At 36.2% G+C, this 26,137-nt stretch overlaps 1 protein-coding gene across 1 annotated transcript; it reads left to right on the plus strand.

Annotated features, from left to right (window-relative positions):
- The first annotated feature begins 24 nt into the window (after nucleotides 1–24).
- LOC137391766 (putative helicase mov-10-B.1) lies at nucleotides 25–25,980 on the plus strand. Its single transcript, XM_068078299.1, has 16 exons — nucleotides 25–276; nucleotides 1,595–1,835; nucleotides 5,104–5,235; nucleotides 5,744–5,906; nucleotides 7,444–7,586; nucleotides 9,755–9,922; nucleotides 11,859–12,006; nucleotides 12,115–12,270; nucleotides 13,344–13,516; nucleotides 14,783–14,973; nucleotides 16,049–16,257; nucleotides 18,230–18,424; nucleotides 19,715–19,918; nucleotides 21,425–21,513; nucleotides 24,160–24,275; nucleotides 25,842–25,980. The coding sequence occupies exons 1-16, from the start codon at nucleotides 105–107 to the stop codon at nucleotides 25,907–25,909; spliced, it is 2,568 nt and encodes an 855-aa protein (XP_067934400.1). The 5' UTR covers nucleotides 25–104; the 3' UTR covers nucleotides 25,910–25,980.
- Nucleotides 25,981–26,137: the final 157 nt, after the last annotated feature.

A 26,137-nucleotide genomic window follows, 5' to 3' on the forward strand; every position in this document is an offset into this window, starting at 1 on the left:
AGGATTGTTGTAGGCATAATTTGCTGCAGAATAAAGGAGGAATAGAAGTGAAATTTGAGCCCAACTCTTTAGCCGATGATGTGGATGTTGGGGGAGTGCTTCACATGACCGGAGTATCAAATGAGAAGGTTGAAGTTAAGATTGTAATCTTCAATAAAGCAGAGCGAGTGGACTTAACTTCCTTTAAACATTTATACATTTATGACACGCATACTGTCAGCCTCACAGATCGCTCGGCTGTCTCTCAAGGCGCCACTCACTCTATTCAGAAAGGAGGTAAGACAATCGAGTGTTTAGTTTTGGTATTATAAACCCAGTACATCGGTGTATCACATCTTAACACATCCAGTTTTACACGACTTAAACCAAAATGGGTTAATAGGTTATTTTTAGTTGACTGTTACCAGTGTACATGTGCAGATGATGTATCTGTACATGTGTAGATGATGTATCTGTACATGTGTAGATGATGTATCTGTACATGTGCAGATGGTGTATCTGTACATGTGTAGTCATGTATTTGTACATAAGTAGATGATGTATCTGTACATGTGTAGATGATGTATCTGTACATGTGTAGATGATGTATCTGTACATGTGTAGATGATGTATCTGTACATGTGTAGATGATGTATCTGTACATGTGTAGATGGTGTATCTGTACATGTGCAGATGATGTATCTGTACATGTGTAGATGATGTATCTGTACATGTGTAGATGATGTATCTGTACATGTGTAGGTGGTGTATCTGTACATGTGCAGTCGTGTATTTGTACATCAGTAGATGATGTATCTGTACATGTGTAGATGATGTATCATGGTGTGTAGCCGGTTTTAGAGCTTATTGACATTTACAGATATGTCATTTTCCTTTCAACTCTACTCAGGAAAATTCAAGTTGAGACTTTGCTCGTGAAAAGGTGTTTGTGTGTGTATGTAAACTTGGACTATTTATTTAAAAAAATATATAATTACACTTTACTGTTTATATATATATATATATATCTACAGATCTATTAATCTAAAAATGTCTAAATTATATCTAAACGTGCTGGTTTCACTAGAGTATAGACTATAGAGTGTTTTTTCTATATCGCTATATATGTACACTGTAAAACTTCTATTTGGAGGCCGTGGCGCTCCATTTTTCAACCCTTTTTTCTTTTATGTCTTTTCTTTCAACATCTTTTCAAGTTGTATTTGACCTCAAGTTTGACGGCTCAACTTGACGACTGAATTCGTTTTGGTGACATTGGCTTCACTCTCTACGGTCAAGTAAAAGTCCTGGTGAGACAATGCTCGCGACTTTCAACAAAGGGAGATATTTTTACCAGATAACTTGACATACGCTGTCGTTAAAGAACTGGTTAGAGTAGCAGGCGTTGCCAAAATAAAACTATGTGTCAATCAGATGGTTGTAAAGTTTGGCTTTCCTTATATCTTACAAGTCAATCTTGTACCGATACAAGTATCGGTCAAGTCTTTCAAGTTCAGTTTTACGAACTTCCCTTGTACAAATCCTGGCAAAAACCACATTTTGTTGAGCATTTTTGGTGGATAACACTGATAACATTGTTGGTGGTCTTTTGCAGGAAGATACACCGTAAAAGTGGTTATAACTCCAACAGACTGTAGTAAGCACAAAATTCCTGTTCTGTTCACCTTTCGTCGATCTGGGGAGGAGTATGGTATTGTCCGGGAGATACTCTACGATTGTGTGCCAGATGTTGAATTGTTCAAAGAAGCTCAGCCTGTCAGACCTTATGAAAAGCCAAAGGTCATCAAGCCAGAACCACTAGAAATAGTTCGCAGCAATGTCAAGGCCACGATTGAGTAAGCTTGGATATTTCTCACATATCATAACTCTTCAAAAGCATACCTGAAACTTGTCTTTCTAAAGACTGGCTCACACTCTATCGGCGTATGTCGGCATTGTCCTTTTGGCATCCATCATTGATTATACGCATATATGTGAATACTAGCTGAATACCCAGTGTTGCACAGGTAGTAAAAAGGTTTTTGCGCAGAACATTTTTATTTAACACACCACTTCCGTCAGTCCAAATTTTAAATGGAAGTATCTATTTTTTGTTTTCTGTCATCCCTGTGTACAGTTACAGAGATTAAAACCTAGCAATGAAAATCCACTTAGTACTGGGATCGAACTTGCAACTTCTAGTTCTACCAATATAATACGCTGTCCAACTGGCTATACTATGAACTAAATTGTGCACATACTCATTTCACATTCCAATTTTTCATGGCTTCACGCTAAATATTTCAGCTAGAATTGTTGGCCAGAAGAAATGATTGCGATAAAAATATTTAATACTGATACAATTAATGCAAACTGAGAAACCCAAATAAAAATCATGAATATGTTGAATTAATATTAACAGTGAATACATAGAAGTGTGTGTGTAAACAATATTACTGTTGCTGTGGAAGCTATCCATCAAAATTTTGAATACATCGATGCTGGTTTATTTAATATATAACTGAAGCACGCGAGGGTAAATGATGTCCCTTATTTGGCTGAGCGGATAGCGAATGTGAATCACACATTCGTGAAATTCGAGGGAGAAAATTTGCAAGATAACGCAGAAAACAAATACTGTAATGAGCTTTTGTGATGAACACGCGTAATGAACTCAACACTCGTCTGTTTATGAAAGGAAATTTTGCATCTTAATGTCGATTATATCCATAAAAATAATATCCATATAAAAATACCAATGACAATGTTTTAAATGAAATTAATAAAAGTTAGTTATGACAAAAATTACATGTAGTTTTAATTAAAATAAATAAAAAAATAACGTAAAAATGGTAAATAGAAAAGTAGGCAAAGTTTTGTTCGTATTCAATGTGGCATGCAAGCTGTTCAGCCAGCTTAGAGAAGCGTACGTTTTATAAACGGCTTTTTTAAAACCAGAGGCAGTTCACAGAAAAGCTCGCATCACTAAAAAAAATCAACTATCATGTCACTAAAACGCTGGAAAAAAGGATTGCACATCTCATCAATCGAACTGGGTGCATTCAGATGCGCTGATGCTCAGTCACGCGCACTTTGATTTGTAGCTGCAATTAGTATGAGGGCTATGCCATAGCGGAGCAAGGTAGTTGCGTAAAGTGGTGGGTTGAACTTGTGTTACGTATTTCGAATGAACCCAGAATTCTCAGTTAAATCCCATAGTTAGCAAACTGTTTCATTGCTAGAGGTGTACAAAAATCAAACACAGATTTATATATATTGACGGATAAGTTTGCAGCTGTCAAACTTTCCCGATAGTTCACCGAGCATCAACGACAGCCATCACACATGTATAATGTGTGATGGTGATCCGCTGTCACGATGGTGATCCGCTGTCACGATTTGCATAAACTATTCATTTCCGTTTATGGTAGTTGCTGTGGTACTAGTATTTGATTCAAGCACGCGAAAACAAAGAGGTTCCTTCGGGAAAAATTACAAAAAAATTAGAACACTACATCGTGGTGTATTCGCGGATGCAAACACGAATGGGTTTGTGATAGTGTGAACATTGTTATCATCGAAGATCACTGAAGTATTGTGGCATGAACTCCGAGATATTGGGACCTAGTGTGAACCTGCCTTCAGAGTGGATCATAAAATAGAGAGACAAATGCTTCTCATCTCTCACTAGTTGGCTGGTGTCCAACTCAGTCATAGAATGGTTGATTTGACAGCTTCTTGTCACTGGAAGATTTTAGGATATAATACTGAAGTTGTGAGTTTCATAATTGGAGACTAAAATTGAACATGAACAGGCATCTCTTAATCCTTTGTTTGGTGTCTATTTTGCAGTGACTGTTTACTTTTAATACCAAAGTTTATCTTTCTAGTATATTTTTAGAAGTCACAGCTCTCCAGACATTTAAGTTCTGTTCTAAAATTTAATTTGTAAAAAAGTTAATAAAAACACTAGGTTACATTCAGAAGCATTCAAACATAATTTAGTGCTTATTCTTGTGTCTACCATTTCTGTTGCCATGTCATTCAAATTGCCACAATATCTTCTACATGTGTGCAATATCTTTATATTACATTTAGTGTAGATATTTTATGTAATATATATATATATATATATAGTACTTTATTGGCAATAATTTCATTTCAATAATAATTTCATATACCCTAATCTAATAAAATTTTATAACTATCGGTAGCCATAAAGTTATTGATTATAAACCAGCCAATTTATGATCAATATTATAGTTATAGATATTGGTATAACTAAATTAATAAATTGCTATGATAGATTGTATTCTTTATACAAGTATTTTGAGTGTGGCTCCATTTACACCTATGATATCTTATTAAAAATTGAAGGTTTCTCAGGAGTAGGTTTTGACTAATCTGGGACGTTCTAGCGCAGGACTTGTTGACGCTAGATTTTTTTACTCCAAATAAATTATATATGCTTATATACAGTAAATTACTCAATGATAATAATATTAAAATGAAAAATACACATTTTATTTATAAAACTTCACTCATAATACCTTTTTGTGAATTACATAAAAAATAAGCTGACATTTTATTTAGGTTCGTCATATTTCACTCATTCAATTCATTATTTTACTCTGCGTGTTATTGCCATAAAATATGAGCAGTTTCAATTGATGCAGCTGATGATCCGTGGCCATGCTGGTCTTTTTACTAATCATTTCACTATTTTTAGTGTGGATTCTTCCTTTACATCAATTTTTATGTTCACATTACCAAAATTTGATTAAAGGACCTCGTGAACTATAATACGATACAATATACAATACTGTCAAATACGTAAATATAGCCGTGATGTACAAATTTTTCTCTTTCACTTATTCTTAAAATTGGTTGAGCAATAAGGCACAACCAAAGACGAATAAATTCTGAATTTTTGGAACTATGCCAAAAAAACTCCTGCACCCGAAATCGTCATTCCAAAAAGTCCTGCGATAGAACGTCTGCGCCAAACAATCCCATTCCAGGTATTGACAGTAAATGAAGGTGACCTTGTAGTATTTATTGAGGTATTCCCTTGTGGTGAAACCCTTGAACTCAGTTGACAGGATTGATTATGTTGTGATGTAGCAACAGGATGCAGCTGGAAAGGGAAATCTCATTGGGACAGTATCGGTTGGAAGCCAAAGTGCGAGACCAGCTGGAATATATGGAGAAGGCTCTCACCAGCAATGAGGCAGAAGAGAGGTGGAGCGAAGTTCAGTAAGCATTGTGTAGACATGGTTAAAGTGCATTCTACTAGTTTTTGGGTTTCCTCATAACATAACAAAGATCGGCAGGATGTAACAGAAAAAGGGAGGATATTAAGGCCAAGTTCGACCTCATGCATCTGCTGTAAGGTTGATGTTATATCAGACAGACAAATTTTGGAGAACAGATGTAGGAAAAATTTGTTAATTATTTACCGAACACAAACCAAATAATTTTTAACATAGTAGTTTGGAAATGCAGTAATTATTAAAAATTTTACTCAGATACTATGTAGAATAAATTGAAGTCGGGGTATTTTTTGATATTTAAAAAAATTGAGAAGACAATAAAAAATTTCATGCTTGCAAATAATAGCCTACTGTCAAGTTGTTTTTGATACGCATGCAGCCCTTTAATTTTGTACCGAAATTTGCTGAAAACATTTCGCAAAGAGTTTAGTAAACTGGTCACCAGTTTCTCTGCTATGCAAAGCTGTAATATAGTTTTGTGATCTCTCTAGGGAAGAGCTAGGCTTGAACAGGTTTAACAAGAGGAGCTACACAACGTTCTTCACGGGCTTGCTTCACGTGGAAGAGAACCAGCAGGAAGTGGATATAGCGCAGTACGCTATGGAAGAGGTGCAACTGACAAAGGACAAACGCTCCAACTATATCATCATCAAGGTTCTCTGAAGTAAAATAATTTATTCATTGCTTATATTATTTAAGTTATTATTATTTGTTTACCATTACGAGTCAAAAGCATGATATAGTTTTCATTATTATATTTGTGGTATCTGACATCAGCGAGTCAGCAAGTTGAGAAAGCTAATGTGTGGGCTACTCATTTAAGTTTCTTAGTTCCTCGTCTGTTATAGTTAACAAGGAGAAAATGAGAAAGTGTTTGTAACTTTTCATACAAGGCTTTTATTCAGCTTTTTAAGAGCGTGTGACCGTGAGTAGACTATTTGACCTTGTCACTTGGCCTTGAAGATGAAAGTATCACTTTTAACAATGTAAAACGCTTGCTTATTACTACCAAAACTATCAACAAGACAATCAGATGAAAGCAGCTCTGTCATCATAGCACTGTTATTGCTAAGTTTCTACCTTTGTACGGTCAGATAACTCTCCAACTGGTGAAGTTTTCTCTTTCAGTCACAGATGAACTAGATGAAGTAGATTTTATAAGAATTTATCGGTGTTTTTTCTATCATTTCCTATTGGTTTTGATGTTTGAAGTGATCTGACTGCCAGGATGTTTCTAGATTAAAATCAACAAAACCTGATTACAGTTAAAATGCTCAGATCAAGCTAAAGTGCAATTATGATATCTAAAGTTGCATAGAGACCGACAGAATAGACACTCGTAATGCTGCAACTTGAACGCAATAGCCGATATCAATTATAGCAACTAGTGATGTCATTCCGCAGACATTATCTCTGAACGTTTTAACCATGATCAAGTATTGTCAACCTTAAACATCCTGACACTCAGATGACCTCAAACATTAAAAACAATGTTAAATGATAGGAAATACCGACACTTTCTGATAAAATCTGCTAAGATTTTGTATAAGTTTACCTCTAATGTAGAGTCCATCTTATGATTATGGTGATTCTATTCCTAGAACAACAACTGGAAAGCTTCAGCTGCCAGCAACCTGAGTTGATGCTGCAAATCTGTGCAGTGCTCATACTCAACCCCTGCTAGCAATGTAAACCCGACATGATAACTTGATGCATCTCTGCATCAGTCTGTTGAGCTATTTAAGAAAAGATTACCGTATGTACTGTACTTTTCGGACTATTAGCCGCTACTTTTTTCTGATGATTTGAGCCATGCGGCTTATATAAGGGTGCAGCTATTCTGTGGCTTTTTCTTTGACCGCTAAGGAGCATTAACCATAATCTACGGTTAGTGCGCCTTTAGCAATGAAAGAAAATGAGAAACAATGCCTAACGATACTGTTCCGTTAGGCACTAGGTTAAAAAGCGTCAATTAATACGAAACAGTGCCGTTAGACACTGTTCCGTTTCAAACAGCAAAGTTGCTGCCGTGTTAAAAAGCACCGTCCTGAGTTCTGCGGCCTATACAAAGGTGCGGCCTATGTATTGTTTTATTATCGTATTTTGCAAAATAAAGCAGATGTGGCTTATATAGGGGTGTGGTTTATAGTCCGAAAAGTACGGTATATGATGGAGAAGAATCTATTTATAGATACCAGGATTAGCAGAAAACAGACCATCTGTGCTGAAGGGAGACGCACTGTATGTCACAAAAACACCCCCTGATGGCAAGAAATATGAAGGTGTCGTGCAGCAAGTCGAACTCGACAGCGTGAAAGTTGAGTTTGATTCCAAGTAGGTATCTTCCCTCAATTGAATATATTAGAAAGCAGTCATAACAGCTGCTTAGCATCTGTTCATTTAAAAACTGGCCTTTTTTCTTCGCTTGAGGTCAGAGTGTACTCAGGCTAACTAATAACAAGCCTGAGGGCAGTCATAGCGCACCAACATCCCATTCCAGTGTTGGTAGACTGTTTGGTTGCCTTGTAATTGTGATTGGTTGCCATGTAGTTGTGATTGGTTGCCATGTAGTTGTGATTGGTTAATCACACTTCAAATTTAAAATTTAAAATAAAACACTTGAGGGCCAACCGATTGCGCTAGAATACAAATGTAATAAGTCGAGTTAGCAGAAGACTTTTTACATTTGTATTCTAGCGCAATCGGTTGGCCCTCAAGTGTTTTATTTTAAATTTGCTTTCTTGCTTTTGTACAGCGGGAAACATGGGCATCATTAAAATACATCACCACTATTTTATCACTAATGTACTCAGTCCCTTTCCCGTAGTTCGCTTCTCTGGGATCAATTAGATTATTATAGCGATAACAACTGCTTACTGGTGATGGAATTTTAAAGCAGGTGAGGCAATCAAAAACTATTTTTATGAACATTTGTTAAAAGGCGGCTTGCATGATGAGATCCTTCCATTTAAGATTTTAAAATAACAGTTATATGTGCGGAAAACCAAGTAATCTGTTAGGTGAAACCGGCTGGTTAGTGAGTTATATTGAATTATTAATACGATAAATTATGTCTGTCTGTTCATGCAGCAGAATGATTGCAGATGTTGCTTCATAGTTATCAAATTCGCAATTCAGTAAAATGGCTGCTGAGAGAATGCCGCATCTGACACAAAAAATAATTGTATCTACATATTGGCTGCCTGAATATTTTAGTGATTTGAAGGCAGTTTGCTAATTCTGCTTTTCATCTAGAGAATTCTGGCACATACTTAGCTGCTCCATGCTCCATACAAAATCACTGCTTTAAAGGTGCAGAAAGGAGACTAAATTTCATCAGATCTAGCAAGTTTGTCCCCAAAAAGCTTAACCATAGCATTATTGGGAATAACACTATCACTATGTTTCCATGGTGCGCAGTACTGCGAAGCAGCCCCCCTCCGAAGTCGAGGGGATTGTGCGTTTCCATGCTGCGCAGTGGTTTTCAGAATTTCAGCAAATTAGCCAGAGAAGAGAAATTGTATAAATCGAATCGCCTGATGGAGAAATAGAATCGATCACGGATACCGAACGTCATAAACGGTCTTTTTATGATTCTGTCGTCATTATACTTTTATTTACAATTCACATTCACAAGGTTTTACAAACCTTAACACACTTTTTACAAAGTAATATATTTTTAATAAGTATTTTTAAGTAATATATTATTTATACGTTAATTTAGGACTTGCCACCTATTTTTCGAAATGTGTTGGCATCGATAACAAAGTCCAGGAAAGTAATCACCTCATCATCCTCGTGAATGCAGACCATAATTAAATTTAGGTGAAAGAAGATCGAAAGAATTAAAAAAAACAAGATTAGCAGGACAACCTTTGTACTAGTGTATGGCCTTCGAAGAATCCGTATCCACGGCATGAGAGCTATGCGCAGCCACTGTGCAGTCGCTGTTTCTTTGCTGCGAATTTGCACTGGCTTCGCACTGATCAGTGCGCAGTGATTTCAGTGCGAAGACGCCGTTTCCATGATTCGGAGATAGCGCAACTCCGAAGCACTGCGCATCATGGAAACATAGTGTATGTCAGCCAGACCAATCCTGCACCTGTTCGACTATGTGCTCTTCCTCATGTGACTCAACCTTAATACCTGTTTGACTCAACCCTAATACACATGTGACTCAGTCCCAATACCCATGTGACTCAACCATAGTAAAGGTGGGACTAGTGCTTCAGATAATTAGTAAAATGTCTCCTGTTTGAGTGATGTGAAGCGACTGCACATTTTGTAATAGGAAAATTTTAGAAAAGGAATTGATCTTGTTGATATCTTGGTATAAAGACACCTTAATAACTAATTCAAACAAACAAGTTACACATCTACATACTTTTCTACTGTGATAGAATGAGGCCTTCAGTAGTAATATTTTCTAGCTTTAGTCTTTACATGTACATTTATTATATTATTATTTATTATATTATTATTTATTATATATGTTATTTTAGGCTGACTGACAAGTTCATAGACAGGATGAAGTTTGGTGTGCAGTTCACTATCAACAGATTTTCATTGAGACTTGAGCATCGAGCTATTTCCAAGCCGATGTTCCAGAAGGTCTCATCCGTACTTTTCCCTTCACCTCAGCGTCAACAACCTCTGGCTTCGAGGTTCAGGTGTGGTATAAAAAAGCAAGGTTTTGAGTAAATCTACCTTTATATCCGTGTACGTCACGCCAGAGCTGTATAGCTTCACAGAGTCCTGTAACCAATGGAAGCGTATATGAGAGCTCATTCGTTTCCAAACAAATAGGCCACGCCCACTATTTTTATATAAGTTATAATCGAGAGGTCGCAACATTAACCAAAAAAATTACTCCAATTGGCAGTCGCTCTGAAATTTATTGTTGTATTGTACACCATTTGAAAGAGGACGAAATTTTCTACGAGAAACTACCAATAATTTTTTGTAAAAGAGTAAAGTAAATGCAAAAAAGAGAGGTATTGAGAGCGAGGTATGAATATTCCATCAGAGATCAGTATGTCGATCGGATTTGTTTGGAAACGAGCATTTTTGTTTCCGGTTTCGGTCGCGGGACTCTGTGAAGCTATACTGCTCTGCATAACGCTATTGCGTTTCTCAGCTGTGACGCGCTTGCTCCTAGTCAATAACAGGATTTAGAAACATTGATTACAGCGTCTAATGGTATCTTAGCTGATAGCTCTTATCAAAGCTTTCTTGGTTCAAACAAACAAGTCGATGGTGTTGTTCCTACAGATTCACTTTCACAACTATGTATATGAAAAATAATTGGTACAATTGGTATTTCCCATAATGCACTGCCTATAAACAAAGTGACACAAAGTGGCCAAATGAAACTAGATAAGCAAAAAGAACTTATGACAGATTAAATTAATGACAGATGAAAGCATGTAGCAAAGAATGTATCATAGTTGATGACATTGACTACATTTGATTAGGATGGACGGTTTTTAAAAATAAAGTCATACTTTTCAATGCATGTACATGGGCTGTGTTCATCATATGTTGACAAATTGTATGAAGTACCCAATGCATGTACATGGGCTGTGTTCATCACATGTTGACAAATTGTTTCAGTACCCAATGCATGTACATGCGCTGTGTTCATCATATGTTGACTAATTGTATATAGTATTCAGTGCATGGACATGCGCTGTGTTCATCATATGTTGACGAATTGTATGAAGTACCCAATGCATGTACATGTGCTGTGTTCATCATATGTTGACAAATTGTATGAAGTACCCAATGCATGTACATGTGCTGTGGTTATTATACATGTTGACAAGTTGTATGAAGTACCCAATGCATATATATTTCGTACATTCATGACACGCTGTCCAAATGCAATGAAATCAGATGTTTTCACTCCTACCATACGTGCTCGCATTTGATCCTTTCACTCGCTATGAGTCTCTAACAAAAGGTCTCCAGTATTACCACGTAACTGTTGGCTAAGTAATTGTACTTTTCGGTTTTGTGTTGCCAATCCATTTTATATGGTCAGTAAATGTTGTTTTATGTTGAAGATTCAGGGTACTTTCAGATTGTCTATGCATGACAACATATCGAAAACATATCAATCGTGGGATGTGGTATGTGACAAGCTTTTGTATACGGTACTCTTATGTGTATCTATAAACTTTGAGTTATCCCTCACACTGCTGTCAGCAATATGCACCTACTTCATTAATGCCCTGCGAAAAATCCAATAAAACAATTTTAGCATATGCCAAACACGTTTGTTATAAACCAATTTTTTTTTAATTGCTGCAGCCTGTAAACATAAAGCCATATATAAAGATCTCAGACTAAATGGTGCGTTAACACCCGTGCACTCATCGACTATCAATGGATCCTATCAGACTCAGATATAGTGTACTGTTATCTACTCCAATCAAGCATTCTCTTACAAATGTGAAGAATATATGATTAGAGCCTGAATGCCTCTCGTATATCCAATCAAGTTCCCCCTCAACTTTGGTGATCCGGAGGCATCCGGAATGCGCTAGTGTTAAAACAATATCCTTTTCTCTGGCACAATTATAAATCTTTAAATTGTAACTTTAGGTTCTTTAATGGCAAAGTAGAAAGCAATGCTGAGCAGAATGCGGCAGTGAAACACATCCTCAGTGGGACGTCCATGGAGGCCCCCTACCTCATTTACGGGCCACCAGGTACAGGGAAGACCTCAACATTAGTGGAAGCAATCAAACAGGTTAGCACATAATGAAGCTACAGATGCGTTAGGATTTATTCACGAGGACAGGCTTCAATTATCGATTGCCCTCCGATGAGTTCATCTGCAGTTAAAATATGGTTATAGGTGTGGAACAGCAAACCTGGCTGTCGTATCTTAGTCTGTGCTCCACAAAACGCTGCGGCTGACTTGCTGACAGAGAGGCTGCTTGCGCACGTTGATGAGAAGGATATTCTCCGACTAAATGCTCCGTCTCGCTCTTTCGATGATATCCATTCACTGGTTAGTATTTAAAAAAATCAATTTTACATTTTTTATGGTTTATGTTGAAATATTTTAATAATTACAGTAGATATATGTCATTTCCTAGATTCATCTATGAGAGTTTGTTTACACAGATGAAGCACCGGCAGTTTATGCTGCTCGTTTAGAGATGAATCTACACAAAATCTTTGTAGATTTTATCAGAATGTATCAGTATTTTCTATAATCTGCGATTGTTTTTGATGTTTGAGATGATCTGACTGACAGGATGTTTCAGGATTAAAATCAACAAAACTTGATCATAGTTGAAATGTTCGGAAAGAAATGTCTACGGAATGACGTCATTAGTTGCTATAATTGATATCGGCCATTACGTTCAAGTTGCAGCGTTACATGTCTCCATTCTGTCGGTCTCTTTGCAACTATAGATGTCATAATTGCACTTTTGCTTGATCTGAGCATTTTAACCGCGATCAAGTCTTATTAATTTTAAACTTAAAACATCCTTGCAGTCAGATCACTTCAAACATAAAAAACAATCGCAAATGATAAAAAAATACCGACACTTTCTGATAAAATATACTAAAATTTTGTGCAAGTTTTTCTTTTAACGTATATTCAAACTCCTGGCCTCAGAGTGCATTCTAATTTCCCACTTAAGAGAGTATATGTGTGGTGTATGCGCATAGGGTAGGCATATGTTACTCGGACTCCAGTCATGTATTCTTCATGTATTTTTATGTTTGGCATGTCGCCAACAAAAAACATTTTGTTGATGATTACCAATGCTAATAAAATGTTATACATACATGTACATACGTACGTACATACATGTACATACATACGTACATACATGTACATACATACGTACACGAATTATGGTAGATTTGAGATTGCGTTAAAGCATCAATTTGTAAAAGCCTTGTGATAGTGGTTATGCGCCAGTTTCTATGAAACTTTCAAAATCCTGATACGAGATCTTCATCAATATAAAAATAATGTTGCTCTCATTTTTAATTCCACCCAGTGTAAAATGTTTCTGTCAGAGTATGAGAAGATTAACAGACGCTGCGACCTTGCGCTTGTTATAGAAAGTTCGAAAAGTGTCCAACTACGTAGAAGACTCGAGTGGTGGATCTCGTGCAGGCGGTGGTAGACTCTTTGGACCAGTGGCAGTTTCATCAAAGATGAAGGTGGAGTTTCCTAGTAGGGATGTTTTAAAGCAGCGGAAGATACTGGTCTCAACACTTGTAACCAGCGGCAGGTAGGAATTAATTGTTGCTTGATTGTCTATCACAACTGGTGTCAGAATGAACTTGGTATTTTGTTATAAACATGGTTATTTTGCATTACTTTTTACTGCAGGCGAGACTGTATTGGAGCAAGTGGACTCTGTTGATGATCAGATTTAAAATAAATTATATAGCAGATTAAACAATTATTAAATTAATATTATTAAATCATTATTATTAATTAATAACATTAATTAATAATAATTTAATAATTAATATTATTAATTAATAATATTATTAAATTGTTCTTTCTCGTTAAATTGTTCCCTTCAATGCCATAGGCAACTATAGTCACATTCAGCTCTATTGCTTACAGTTGAATCTATTTCTAACTATCTCAACCATTGATACAATTAATTCGTAACAAGAAAAGTTTCAAGCTGATATTGTATGTTTGCATATTAACTCTTTTACTACCAAATTAACTTTTTTACCGGGACATTATTACATATTCGGTCAAACCTAATATTTGATAAGGCACATATAAATTGTCATATATTTACAATCACATGGTCTATAACCTATTTAGAATATTTTGATAGCAAATTAATCAGCATAAAATTTTACATTAATTGGTGTCATAAAAATGGCACAGATGTTTTGTGGAATGAGCTCAGCCACTTTTTCGGTCATTTTTGGTATTACCGTGAGTATGGCCGAATTGGAGGTGTTATCAATATTATATTGCTATATATGTTATCAATATTACTGCTTAGGGCACTAATATTACTGCTAAAAATAAAATGATCACTTTCAGTAGTAGGTACTATTGTTCAATAAAAATCCCCCAATATAAATTGATCTACAATTAGTGAAACCTCCTGTAATGCATCTGACACGGCTGGTTATTGCTAAGAAGAAATCGTGATAAAACAATTGAGTTTTTGCAAAGCGAAACTAGGCTCAGGATGAGCTGTAAAAGTATTCTCTACTGGCTCAACGCATGTGGGTAACCTTTTTTTGTTCAAGTACAGATACGATAGGCTAATCACTAATCAGAAACGATTTGTCTTGGCCGTATGCAAACACTGTGCCGAGCCCCTCTACATGGCTTATAGTACGCAGAGGGTTAAATACATGCATAGTTAAATATAACAATGATATTCACTATCCACGCACCAACTGTTGAAGTATTCTCTTTATATCTCTGCTTGTACAACTGCACATGGTTCTGTATTGATGACTAACTGGTTTGAAACTAACCCAGAATCAAACTGAAGTTGTGCACTCTTTTTTAGACTCGTCTCTGCTAATATGAGAAATCATTTCACGCACATATTCATAGACGAGGCCGGGCACGCCACAGAGCCTGAGACAGTCATTCCTCTGTCTGGACTCGTGGGTGGCAGCTCGGTTGTACAGGTTGTGCTTGCTGGAGATCCTAAGCAACTCGGACCCGTTGTTAGATCATCCGCTGCCTCTGAACTTGGTATGAATCCTTATCTAATGATAGACACTTCTAGCCATTGCTTCTAGTTGGTATCCAACGACTGACACTTCCAGCCAGTGCTTCTAGTTGGTATCTAACGACTGACACTTCCAGCCAGTGCTTCTAGTTGTTATCTAATGATTGACACTTCCAGCCAGTGCTTCTAGTTGTTATCTAATGATTGAAACTTTTATCCAGTGCTTCTAGTTGGTATCTAATGATTGACACTTGCAGCCAGTGCTTTTAGTTGTTATCTAATGATTGACACTTGGAGCCAGTGCTTTTAGTTGTTATCTAATGATTGACACTTCAAGCCAGTGCTTTTAGTTGTTATCTAATGATTGACACTTCCAGTCAGTGCTTTTAGTTATTATCTAATGATTGAAACTTCCAGCCAGTGCTTCTAGTTGGTGTCTAATGATTGACACTTCCAGCCAGTGCTACTAGTTGGTATCTAATTATTGACACTTCCAGTCAGTGCTTCTAGTTCATATTTAATTATTGACATTTTCAGCCAGTGCTTCTAGTTGTTATCTAATGATTGACACCTCAAGCCAGTGCTTTTAGTTGTTATCTAATGATTGACACTTCCAGTCAGTGCTTTTAGTTGTTATCTAATAATTGACACTTCCAGCCAGTGCTTCTAGTTGGTATCAGGCCTACACGTATTCATTTTCTTGAGTTACAATCATTCACGCATATACATGTAGATTGGCTAATATAACTCTAACAACTAATATGTACCTAAAGAACTAGTTACTAAGTTACTATTACCAAATTACTGACTGTTTGTAAAATCAATAAATGGTGAGTAAAGCACATTTTAAATTTTAATACTGAAAATTCTTTTTTGATCAGCTTATACAATATATTATACAATATATTATACAATATATTATATAATATATTATATAATATATTATACAATATATTATACAATCACTTTGCATACGGCTTGCTATCGGCTCTGCTGCAAAGGAAATTGTTCATATTGTACTATCAGTTAGATGAGATGGTACAGTAGGAACTTATTCTCGTGTTTTTATTAGGGAAGACAACTACTGTTTTTGTGTAGGTAAGAGCCTCCTTGAGCGACTCATGAGTTCAGAACTGCACCGCCAGGATCCGATATCTGGTTCATTCAACCCGGACTATGTGACAAAGCTGGTTAGAAGTTTCCGGTCTCATCCTGACATTCTGGAGGTACCCAACGCCTGTTTCTATGACAATGAACTCATCGCTCAAGCTGATAAAATGCAAAGGGAGAGATTTTGTGACTGGGAGGTGAATATATGTTTGGTTTTCTTACTGTTCAGTGTAGCAATTTCTAATTGAATGTTGAAGGTTGACTTCAAACAAAATTTACATTACGGTTATTTGGTATCAAAATGTTTACCATGTTTTACTCTGCTGTGTTGCAGGTTCAAAATATGTGGAAATGTGATTACAAGCTCTTAAAAGCTCAAAAACCAACACTCATCACGAAAATGGTCATAGGTTGGAATCCCTTATTTTGATGACATACTCAACTTGATGGGGTAATTGCCAATAAAAGGCTCAATATAAAACGTTTCATAGCACTAGTTTATGACAAACACTTCAAGTTTTACCAAAAAGCCCTTATCAAATATAGATGCTTGCTACTTTACAGTTTCGCTTCAGTTTAGTCTAATCATCTAGTCGTAATCTGATCATGTGACCCATACTTCCTGCCAAATGGCACGAAAAATTTCTGCAGCATTTTTTGAGTATCACAGGTGACCAATAGGCTCGTCATGTTTATCAGAGGATGATATGCACTCCTTCGAGCTAAGGTTAAAAAACTGAACAAATTTTTACGGTAGGTTTTGAGATATCAGTGCTCAGTGACAGCATTACAATAATGATGAAATAGACGCGTAAGGACAATAGACATAGTTTGAATGAATGCGTGAAGTATATTTGTGAAATATTTCGACGAATAAGGTTGCATGAAAGTGTAAACAGAAGCCATCTTGTACAACTATGTCACATTTGAGCCATTTTTGGCCCGTTCAGTTTCGTTACGGCCGTTTTCGTGATGGCTGCGATTAACTGTTCGTTTTTCAGGTTTTAAGAGCTTTTAATCACATTTCCACATATATTGCACCTACAACACAACAGAGTAAGACATGGTGAACCTTTTGATACCAAATAACCGTAATGTGAATTTTGTTTGAAGTCAAATAACTGTAATGGGAATTTGGCTTCATGTCAACCTTAAACTTTTTAATAAGATATTATAAAACCGTCAGGAGTGACTACGGCTGCATACCGTATACTGATAACTTATTATCCACTGTCAGGAGTGACTACGACTACATACCGTATACTGATAACTTATTATCCACTGTCAGGAGTGACTACGACTACATACCGTATACTGATAACTTATTATCCACTGTTAGGAGTGAATTCTACTACATATACTGATAACTTATTATCCACTGTTAGGAGTGACTACTACTATATATACTGATAACTTATTATCCACTGTTAGAAGTGACTATTACTATATATACTAATAACCTGTTATCCACTGCCAGGAGTGACTACTACTATATATACTAATAACCTATTATCCACTGTTAGGAGTGACTACTGCTATATATACTGATAACTTATTATCCACTGTTAGGAGTGACTATTACTATATATACTAATAACCTGTAATCCACTGTCAGGAGTGACTACTACTATATATACTGATAACCTATTATCCACTGTTAGGAGTGACTACTACTATATATAATTATTTACTGGTAACTTATTATCCACTGATCGGAGTGACTACTACTATATATACTGATAATCTGTTATCCACTGTCAGGAGTGACTACTACTATATATACTGATAACCTATTATCCACTGATCGGAGTGACTACTACTACATGTATATATACTGATAACCTATTATCCACTGATAGGAGTGAATACTTGTATGTACACATTTACTGCTAGTACTGAAATAATGGGGATAGAAACTGAATGTCCTCTTTATTCAAACTAACAAAACAGTAGTTAATACATTGTTCAATGGCATTCTGAACCTTTGTTCCAAAGCGTCTATAGAAGATGTTTCTTTTAAAAAACTTCTTATGAAGAATTTAGACAGTCTACGAGTTTGGGTCGCCAAAAAGATGAGTCGTGCAAGAAATGCTCTGGTGTTAGCCACTGAAATATGTCTCGATCAGTCGTTGTCTTTCATATGAAATACTGCTAGTGTTCTTTTCACAGGGCTTGCCGACAAAAGGATTTCCATTAATTTTCCATGGAATGAATTCAGACGACTGCAGAGAAGGTAAATCGCCATCATGGTTCAACCCTGGAGAGGTCTCGGCAGTTGTTAACTATGTCAAGCTTCTCATGGACTGCAAAAGACCTCGTGTCACTGCCAGTGACATCGGCATCATTTCTCCTTACCACCAGCAGGTTGGTTTACTTTGCACACGTGTGAGGTAAAATGGCTAAACGCATGCAATAGTCTGTTGTAGTCTGTGCATTAAAAACCTGGTTATGCAATGCATTTCTGTTATAGTAAGCGATGATATGGTTAAAAACAGATGCAATGAGATTTTGTTAGCTTATTTCCGGAAGCATCTTTATTAATCATGTGTAGGTTAGCATTAACTATGAAATGATTGATACTAGCTAGTTAACATATGTTAACATGTGTTCAGACATACGGATCTGATGATACACAGTAGTGCGCAAAATAATTTGAACTCCTTTGATAGGAAACTAAAATTTTCATTCACAACATTATTACTCATTGGGAATGTATTGAATAGCCAGTAATTATATATTAAACTAATCCTCATTTCTCCTGACTTCAGATATGTAAACCAAACAGCTGTAAAGTTATGTTTTTGAATAAGTGTGTAAGTTAAATTCTGAACCTTTCATCTTCTTAATGGTTGAAGATAACATATTTACAGTACAAATATGACCAAACCACATTTCTATTCGCTTATTTCAAGTCATATACATCTATATGTGATACTTATTGCATAACAATGCATATGTGATACTTGTTGCATAGCAATGCATATGTGATACTTGTTACATGGCAATGCATATGTGATACTTGTTGCATGACAATACATATGTGATACTTGTTGCATAGCAATGCATATGTGATACTTGTTGCATGGCAATGCTGAAATGACTCTTTTTCAAACTGTTCTAATCCATTTCAAATTACAGTTTTCTGTCAAATCAAGCCAACATATCAAATATTACAATATAAAAGTTTTTAAATTTAATGTTATATGATAAATAAAATTTAAACAATTGTTTTGTATTCATATTCAATAATAGGTTTTTGTCTATATGTTAAATTTTTGCTAGATTTTGTATCAAGTCATTTTTTAACCACCAAGATATAAAACATATCTAATCAATATAAGTTATTCTCTCTTGCTAATCAAATCATTCATTCGGCAAAGTTAGCAATTGATTCAAACATCAAACAATACAAATGAATTCACAGTGCATTGATATCAACTTTGATGTTACCGATTTGAGAGTCATCTATAGTTTTTGTGTCTGTAGGTATTTTTTACTGCACCTTTGAATATTTTAACCACGAGGCGTATATAACTGTGTACAACCTTTTTCTGCAGACACTGTTTGTAGCGCGTACCATAGATTGTTTATAACTACCGCTATTTCCCGCATACAATTTTGTGCATTGTTAACAATTATACTTGCTATGTCAAGGTCAACAAGATCTTGAAGGGTCTTAAAGCTCTGGAGATGAAAACTAGAGAACGAACTAGAAACTATGATAAGATTGATGTTGGCTCCGTTGAGAAGTTCCAAGGGAGTGAGAAAGAGATCATCATCATCAGCACTGTCAGAAGTCAGGATGCCTTCGTCACTGCTGACAAAAAGTTTAACCTCGGTTTCATCTATAACCCGAAGGTAGCCGCTTGTCTGTGAATCTCCCTAACAACCTGCTGATACTGCACAGCTCATGATAAATAGATAACTAGAGCCAATGATAGGGTCAAGGATGAGTTGGTTATTACTCTAGCGGTGGGAAGAAATTGTATGTATTAGCATTTTTTGAATTTGAGTTCGTCGAAGCAAAATTGAAAGAAAAACTGTCTTTCTTTTTGTTTTGCTGCTAACTAGCACTAAAAGAGAATTATGGGTAATTTGTTGTGCCATTTGTCCAATCAGTTATCTGTTTGTGGTGATCTCTATGGAATGGTCATTCAATAATTCTAGTCTAAACAGTAACAATGTTGAATTTCACAGAATATTGAAATAAAATGTTTACTACGAATAAGAACAATTATATATGAAAATTTATTAAAAAATTGCACATTGTGTGTGTCTAGGTGTCTGTGTAAACGCCATACGTTCCCGCATTTATTGGCCGGTTTCATCCAGACTTCACACACAAACGGTTCATGCCCTCCGCCAGATGGCTAAAAGACTTGAGTTCAAAACTGCTTGAAAACCAGTCTGTTAAACACCCATCTGACTAGAAATTCAAGAATTCACCTTTACATGCATTACGGACATTTGCCCTCAAATGAATATGTTCATAAACTGTTGTGGTCAGAGCAGTGTAGCAATTTGTGTTAAACATCTACAACTTTGCTGTGCCCAATTAAAAATGAAAACAATCCAGCGCGCACCGCCGCACATTCATCTAGTTATAAAATCTAGCTAAAGTTGTCTCTAACCGACTCTCTCTCAGATGTTGTTCTATGCTATTCACCAACCTTCCCTAACGACTCTCCATATTCTTTTCAACCTGATAAATAAAGTATGAGGTTTTTTAGGAGGCTGTCCATTGCTTCTAGCGTCTCCCACATCCTTTAGACCCTATATATTTTATCTTATCATTTTGCTATAGATTTATGAACTAGTCCAAAACTATAAGTAGGGCGTTGTGTGCGAACTACCACTCGTTTTAGGATATTTAGAATCGTTGGACATCCATAACTAACTTTACTAAGAACAAAATCTGTATGACTTCTCTAAGGCTACAATCACAAAAAAACTGAACTCACTTTGGTCACAAGTCGTCTTCTTTCAGACAGCCTTCTAACACTCAATTCACACATGAGCGCCAACTTTGGCCACGGGGCCTCGCTTTAATCTCATTGCAATTCTATTTTTCTCCTTTTGGGCCACGTATCTTCCATTCATTCGCTACTTGATTTCTCTTTCATTCGTTTGATCTCTTCGCTCTTCCTCAAGTTATACAGCTTAGATCAAAAACTAATTCGCTGATAGTACACAATTTTATAGGTGTGAAGTTGTTTCCATAGCAACGCTATACTGTAACAGTTTTCGTATATATGACATAATCACTCAGCACAAATCACTTTTACCACTTTTACTTTTAGTTTCAAGTGCCTGAAGATTACTAGTTTCTACTAGTACCTTTATCTTCAACATTTCTCTTTGTAGAGGTTCAACGTTGCTGTGACACGTGCCAAGGCACTGCTTATCATCGTTGGTAATCCATCTATCTTGAGAAGGAGTAAAGACTGGCTAAGGTAACCTATCACTCTAAAATACGCTTGTAATCTTTATTTTTGCGTCAACTATCTTGTTTTATCTATAGCTGACTGGCGATCACTAAGACCACTGTCTAGCAGTGGCTGATGGGCAGATTCTCATATACTAGTGCTTTTTGTATTGCCTACAGGCAGTTGGCACATACCACATACCTCTCACAATTGTAGGGGAAATACAGTAGATTTGCTCTGATTGGGATACAAGATGTTACATGATAACTGGAGTATGGTGCATAGACTCATAGAGAGTAGACAAGTCCGTGCGTGGTAATGCATTAGCAAAAGACGTGGTTCGAAATTTTTATAAATATTTTAACATTTTTAGGCTGCGATAAACAAATGCTTATTTTATAAAAAAAACATGTTCGGCGTCTGCTAAAAATATTTTATTGTATTCATTTCCGTGTCTTCGCTACAGTCATTACTGTTTCTGTCACATATTCATGAAAGCAACATGGAGAGGATCACTTCAAGTATATGGATACATATACATAAAGGAAAACTGATTTCAAATTCTTTTTTGCTATCTGTAAAAAATCTGAAAGAGAAGGTACGTGTAATAACTCGAAAGGTACAGAATTTGTAGCAACACGAAAATGTTCCTAATAAGCCGAAAGCAACCTAATAGATTTTAAGCAAGATATGTGAACGTCCTATGGCTATTCTTATTGAAAGTGTGAAGCATTGTGGATAGATATGTCTTAGCTTGTTGTTCATCATGATAATGTAGGATTCTTACTTGCACGACTCATTTCAGCTAACAAAAATTAGGTTTTTTGATTCTGATAACAAACAAAAATGACAGTTCTACTAAAGAGCATTGGAAAGCACCATTTCTTTCATACGTACCGCAACCTATTAGTGGTACAACCATTTGGGCATGTGCCAGATAGCTGCCACATTCCAAAAGTATTCCTCATAAATTTTCTTTTTCAAAGGCGGGTCATGTGATATCTGTACATATCTAGCATTTATTGGCATCTCTTGAAGAAGTCTCGTACAAGCCGCTTTTGCCAGTACACTGTACATGTACATTGTATATAGATACGTCCTGTTAGCCAGTACACTGTACATGTACATTGTATATAGACACGTCCTGTTAGCCAGTACACTGTACATGTACATTGTATATAGACACGCCCTGTTAGCCAGTACACTGTACATGTACATTGTATATAGACACGCCCTGTTAGCCCAGCTTAAGCATATCTAGCGCATTAAGTAAAAATTCTTATTTGGGAAACTTTGAAACATAAAGTGATAAGTTGCAGTTGATACATTGATATTTGTTTGCGATTTGATTAATATTCAGGGACTTTTTCAGTTTGGATTTATATAAATTGAGCCCTTGGGGAAATTACCAAATTTACAGAATTTCCCAGCTTCGAGTAGCAGCTAGCCAATCATCTTGAAATTGCATCATTTGATGAATCACCTTTTAAGATAAATGTGATATCTTCTATTGATATACATATCACATGATATGTTGGAAGGCTCAGGTGACTAGACCAAAAGTTATATGCTATACAGCCAAGCAAAAAGCAAATCCTCTCGCTGGCCTCTCGAGCCTTGTATCTATGCACTAAAGTTCTATTACATATTACCCTGAAGTAGTAGAGCTCCGCAACTTTCTTACTGTAATCTAAGATGGTTCTAGAAGGCAGTATGGAAAAGATCAGGAAGGCTCTAAAGAGCGGTGTGCAAACGGCTAAGAAGGTTCTATTCTAGAAGGCAGTGTGTAGAAGTCTAAGAAAGTTCTAGAAGTAGTGTGCCAAAGTCTAGGAGGATTCTATAAGGCAGTGCACAGAAGTCTAGGAATGTTCTATAAGGCAGTGTGCAGAGGTCTAGGAGATTTCTATAAGGCAGTATGCAGAAGTCTAGGAATGTTCTATAAGGCAGTGCGTAAAGGTCTAGGAGGATTCTATGAGGCAGTGTGCAAAAGGCTAAGAAGGTTCTATTCTAGAAGGCAGTGTGTAGAAGTCTAAGAAGGTTCTAGAAGTAGTGTGCAAAAGTCTAGGAGGATTCTATAAGGCAGTGCGCAGAAGTTTAGGAATGTTTTGGAAGGGAGTGTGCAGAAGTCTAGGAAGGTTCTAGAAGTAGTGTGCAAAAGTCTAGGAGGATTCTATAAGGCAGCGCGCAAAAGTTTAGGAATGTTCTGGAAGGGATTGTGCAGAGGTTTGTCGCAACAACACAAATTTCATCCAGATTTTCAGCTGTTCAACTAAAAATATGTTAACTTCATGTAGATGCTAGCAAAACTGCTAGTGAGTCGCTGTATTGGTAATTAGTTTGTAATTTATTTTAATGTTTGAGAAAAACACTCATTTTGGTGCTATTCAGTATGAATAGTAATTTGTAAATAACTATACATTCGCCAAAATTTTAGATCAAAAGCCTACAAGTGCACACATTTTACATCATACAGTTTGATAATAGAGACACGGTTATAAAGATCCAACTCCAAAAGCTTCCAAGTTGAACAGCAAGCAGACAAAAGCAGCAAGCTTACTATATTAGATCATTTTTCTATTCGCATCACTTGCCAAAGCGTGCCTGCAACCTATACCACGTCATACAGTTTCTCATTTATGTTGTCACATGCGATAACCTATAATTTCATTATAGGCTAATGAACCATATTGAAGAGGGCGGAGGATATGTGGGCGTCCCTCCACCGGATGAGGTTGACAATGAAGAGCTAACCGAGGTGACTGACATGATGAAGGCCATGGACATCAAAGGTACGGGTGGAATTACAACCTGGTCAGCTAGACATACATTTTCTTTCATGAACCAACTTTGTCAGCTACATGACCTTTCCACACTTAGGTAGCTCTTTCTACATCAGCCTGTATTTCCCATCACATTCCACTCTGTTTTTAAATGGGTTTAAACTGAAGGCTGGAAGTTGTTCAAAAACTGTAGTAATACTGGCTGACATATTCCTCTCAAGACCAGTGCCTTCCGCATCTTCTAAAGCACCTGCCACTCTTGCTTAGTTACGAAATCCTTGACCTTGTTTCCGTTAGATTTAACGACCAACATTACAAAGCTTTGATTGTTCGAGCTAATATATGAGTAAAAGTGACTCACTCGCTGTTAATTGGCCAGATTACCATGATCAGCTGACAGGTATAAAAAGGTAATCGCGGCATCTGACTGGACTTCTTGCTTTAGTCATGAAAGTTCTAGACTCATCACTAGATACAATAAGTCAAATCTCAGTCATTGATTGATAAAATGTTATATCTTTAAATACATACACTATATAGAGTAGTCCTCTCATTGATTATGGTTTGCGTTGTTTGGTATCTAAAGTTTTTTAATCAGCCTGTTGAATGAGTACGGAAGAGAAAATGGAGATGTGTTTACGTGTTGAAACCCTTCCTCCGATTATCTCCTTCAGCGTTTGAGTGTCACATTTAGCAGTCGCATGATATTTAGAAAATGTAAAGACTTCGTGTCATTCATTTTTTTTTTAAAATGGAGGAAAGTGGTTCATTAATTACTCACGATACGAAAAGTTCATATAGCTGTGGTGTCATACGTGAGAAGGGAAGTCTTGTTATGATATTAATAAAAGTAGAATAGAAATTATCTAACAAGAGTTCATAAACAGTTGTCTAGGTTTGATTATGAGAAACAGTAGAGTTACAGTAATTCACAGGCTAATTTTAATTATTTTCCGATGACCTCTCAAAATTTAGTTTTACAATAAAATGTATAGACAAACCATGATTTTATTGTTAAAGCACAGCTTGAAGAGTGACAGGCAAGTTGACTAAATATTCTATATCAGACAAGATGTTCATCCGTATTCGAAGTTTTTTTATGAAATGTGAATTGAGCTTTTGCTTGCATTCCAAGATTTTTAACATCAGTTTTGTCAATATATTATCTGCCCTATTTTTTAACCTTTTTGGGCAGTTTTTGTTTTAAAATGAATTTTTTAAATTGCGATTGAAAATTAAAATATGGCAATGAGAGACTAGTATTACTATGATATGATGCTTACTATCAAGTATAAACACTTACCGAAACTACACGTGTAATATAGTGTAGTAATATTCAGCCCTGACTATGGTTAGTTTTACATTGCAGCTTTACGCGATAACTGATTCTAACAATTTTTATTCCAAAATTGAATTTTTAAAATGTTCAATAGTTGGATTCTGCTCTGAAGTCTCATTGAGGCTTAGTAAGCCCACATGGTAGATCACATTGAGACTATAGAAAAGCCTTTTCTACATTGTAATCACTGCCTAAGACGCATTTGGTTTGCTATTATTAAATGTTGATGCTTGCAGAGGCTTTAGCCAATGGTGTCAGCGAGTATCAGCAGCAGGGCAACCAAGAGTGGAGGAGGAAAGAGTAATTTGCAAGATGAGACAATTCCCTTACGAGCTCATGCAAGTGCAACGTAGCTCTTGCACTAGAGACAATCGTTTGTGCGCCACACAAATAGACATATTATTTTTATATAACTTTTATAAGAGTTTAGTTTTTATTTCTTGACATTTATGCACGAGTGGATAGACAACAGTAATGCTAGGAACTGGCTTACTTAATTGAGAGCTGCTCAATGCCGATCTCTGCAATTGTT

Source organism: Watersipora subatra, chromosome 3, assembly GCF_963576615.1.
Source record: "Watersipora subatra chromosome 3, tzWatSuba1.1, whole genome shotgun sequence".
In the NCBI taxonomy this organism is placed as follows: domain Eukaryota; kingdom Metazoa; phylum Bryozoa; class Gymnolaemata; order Cheilostomatida; family Watersiporidae; genus Watersipora; species Watersipora subatra.

Excerpts from the sequence above, each read along its gene's own strand:
- LOC137391766 (XM_068078299.1), top strand. The coding sequence starts at position 105 with ATGACCGGAGTATCAAATGAGAAGGTTGAAGTTAAGATTGTAATCTTC. Across the intron at positions 12,271-13,343 it reads TCGATGATATCCATTCACTG|AAAGTTCGAAAAGTGTCCAA; the intron begins GTTAGTATTTAA and ends CGCTTGTTATAG. Across the intron at positions 19,919-21,424 it reads GTTTCATCTATAACCCGAAG|AGGTTCAACGTTGCTGTGAC; the intron begins GTAGCCGCTTGT and ends TTCTCTTTGTAG.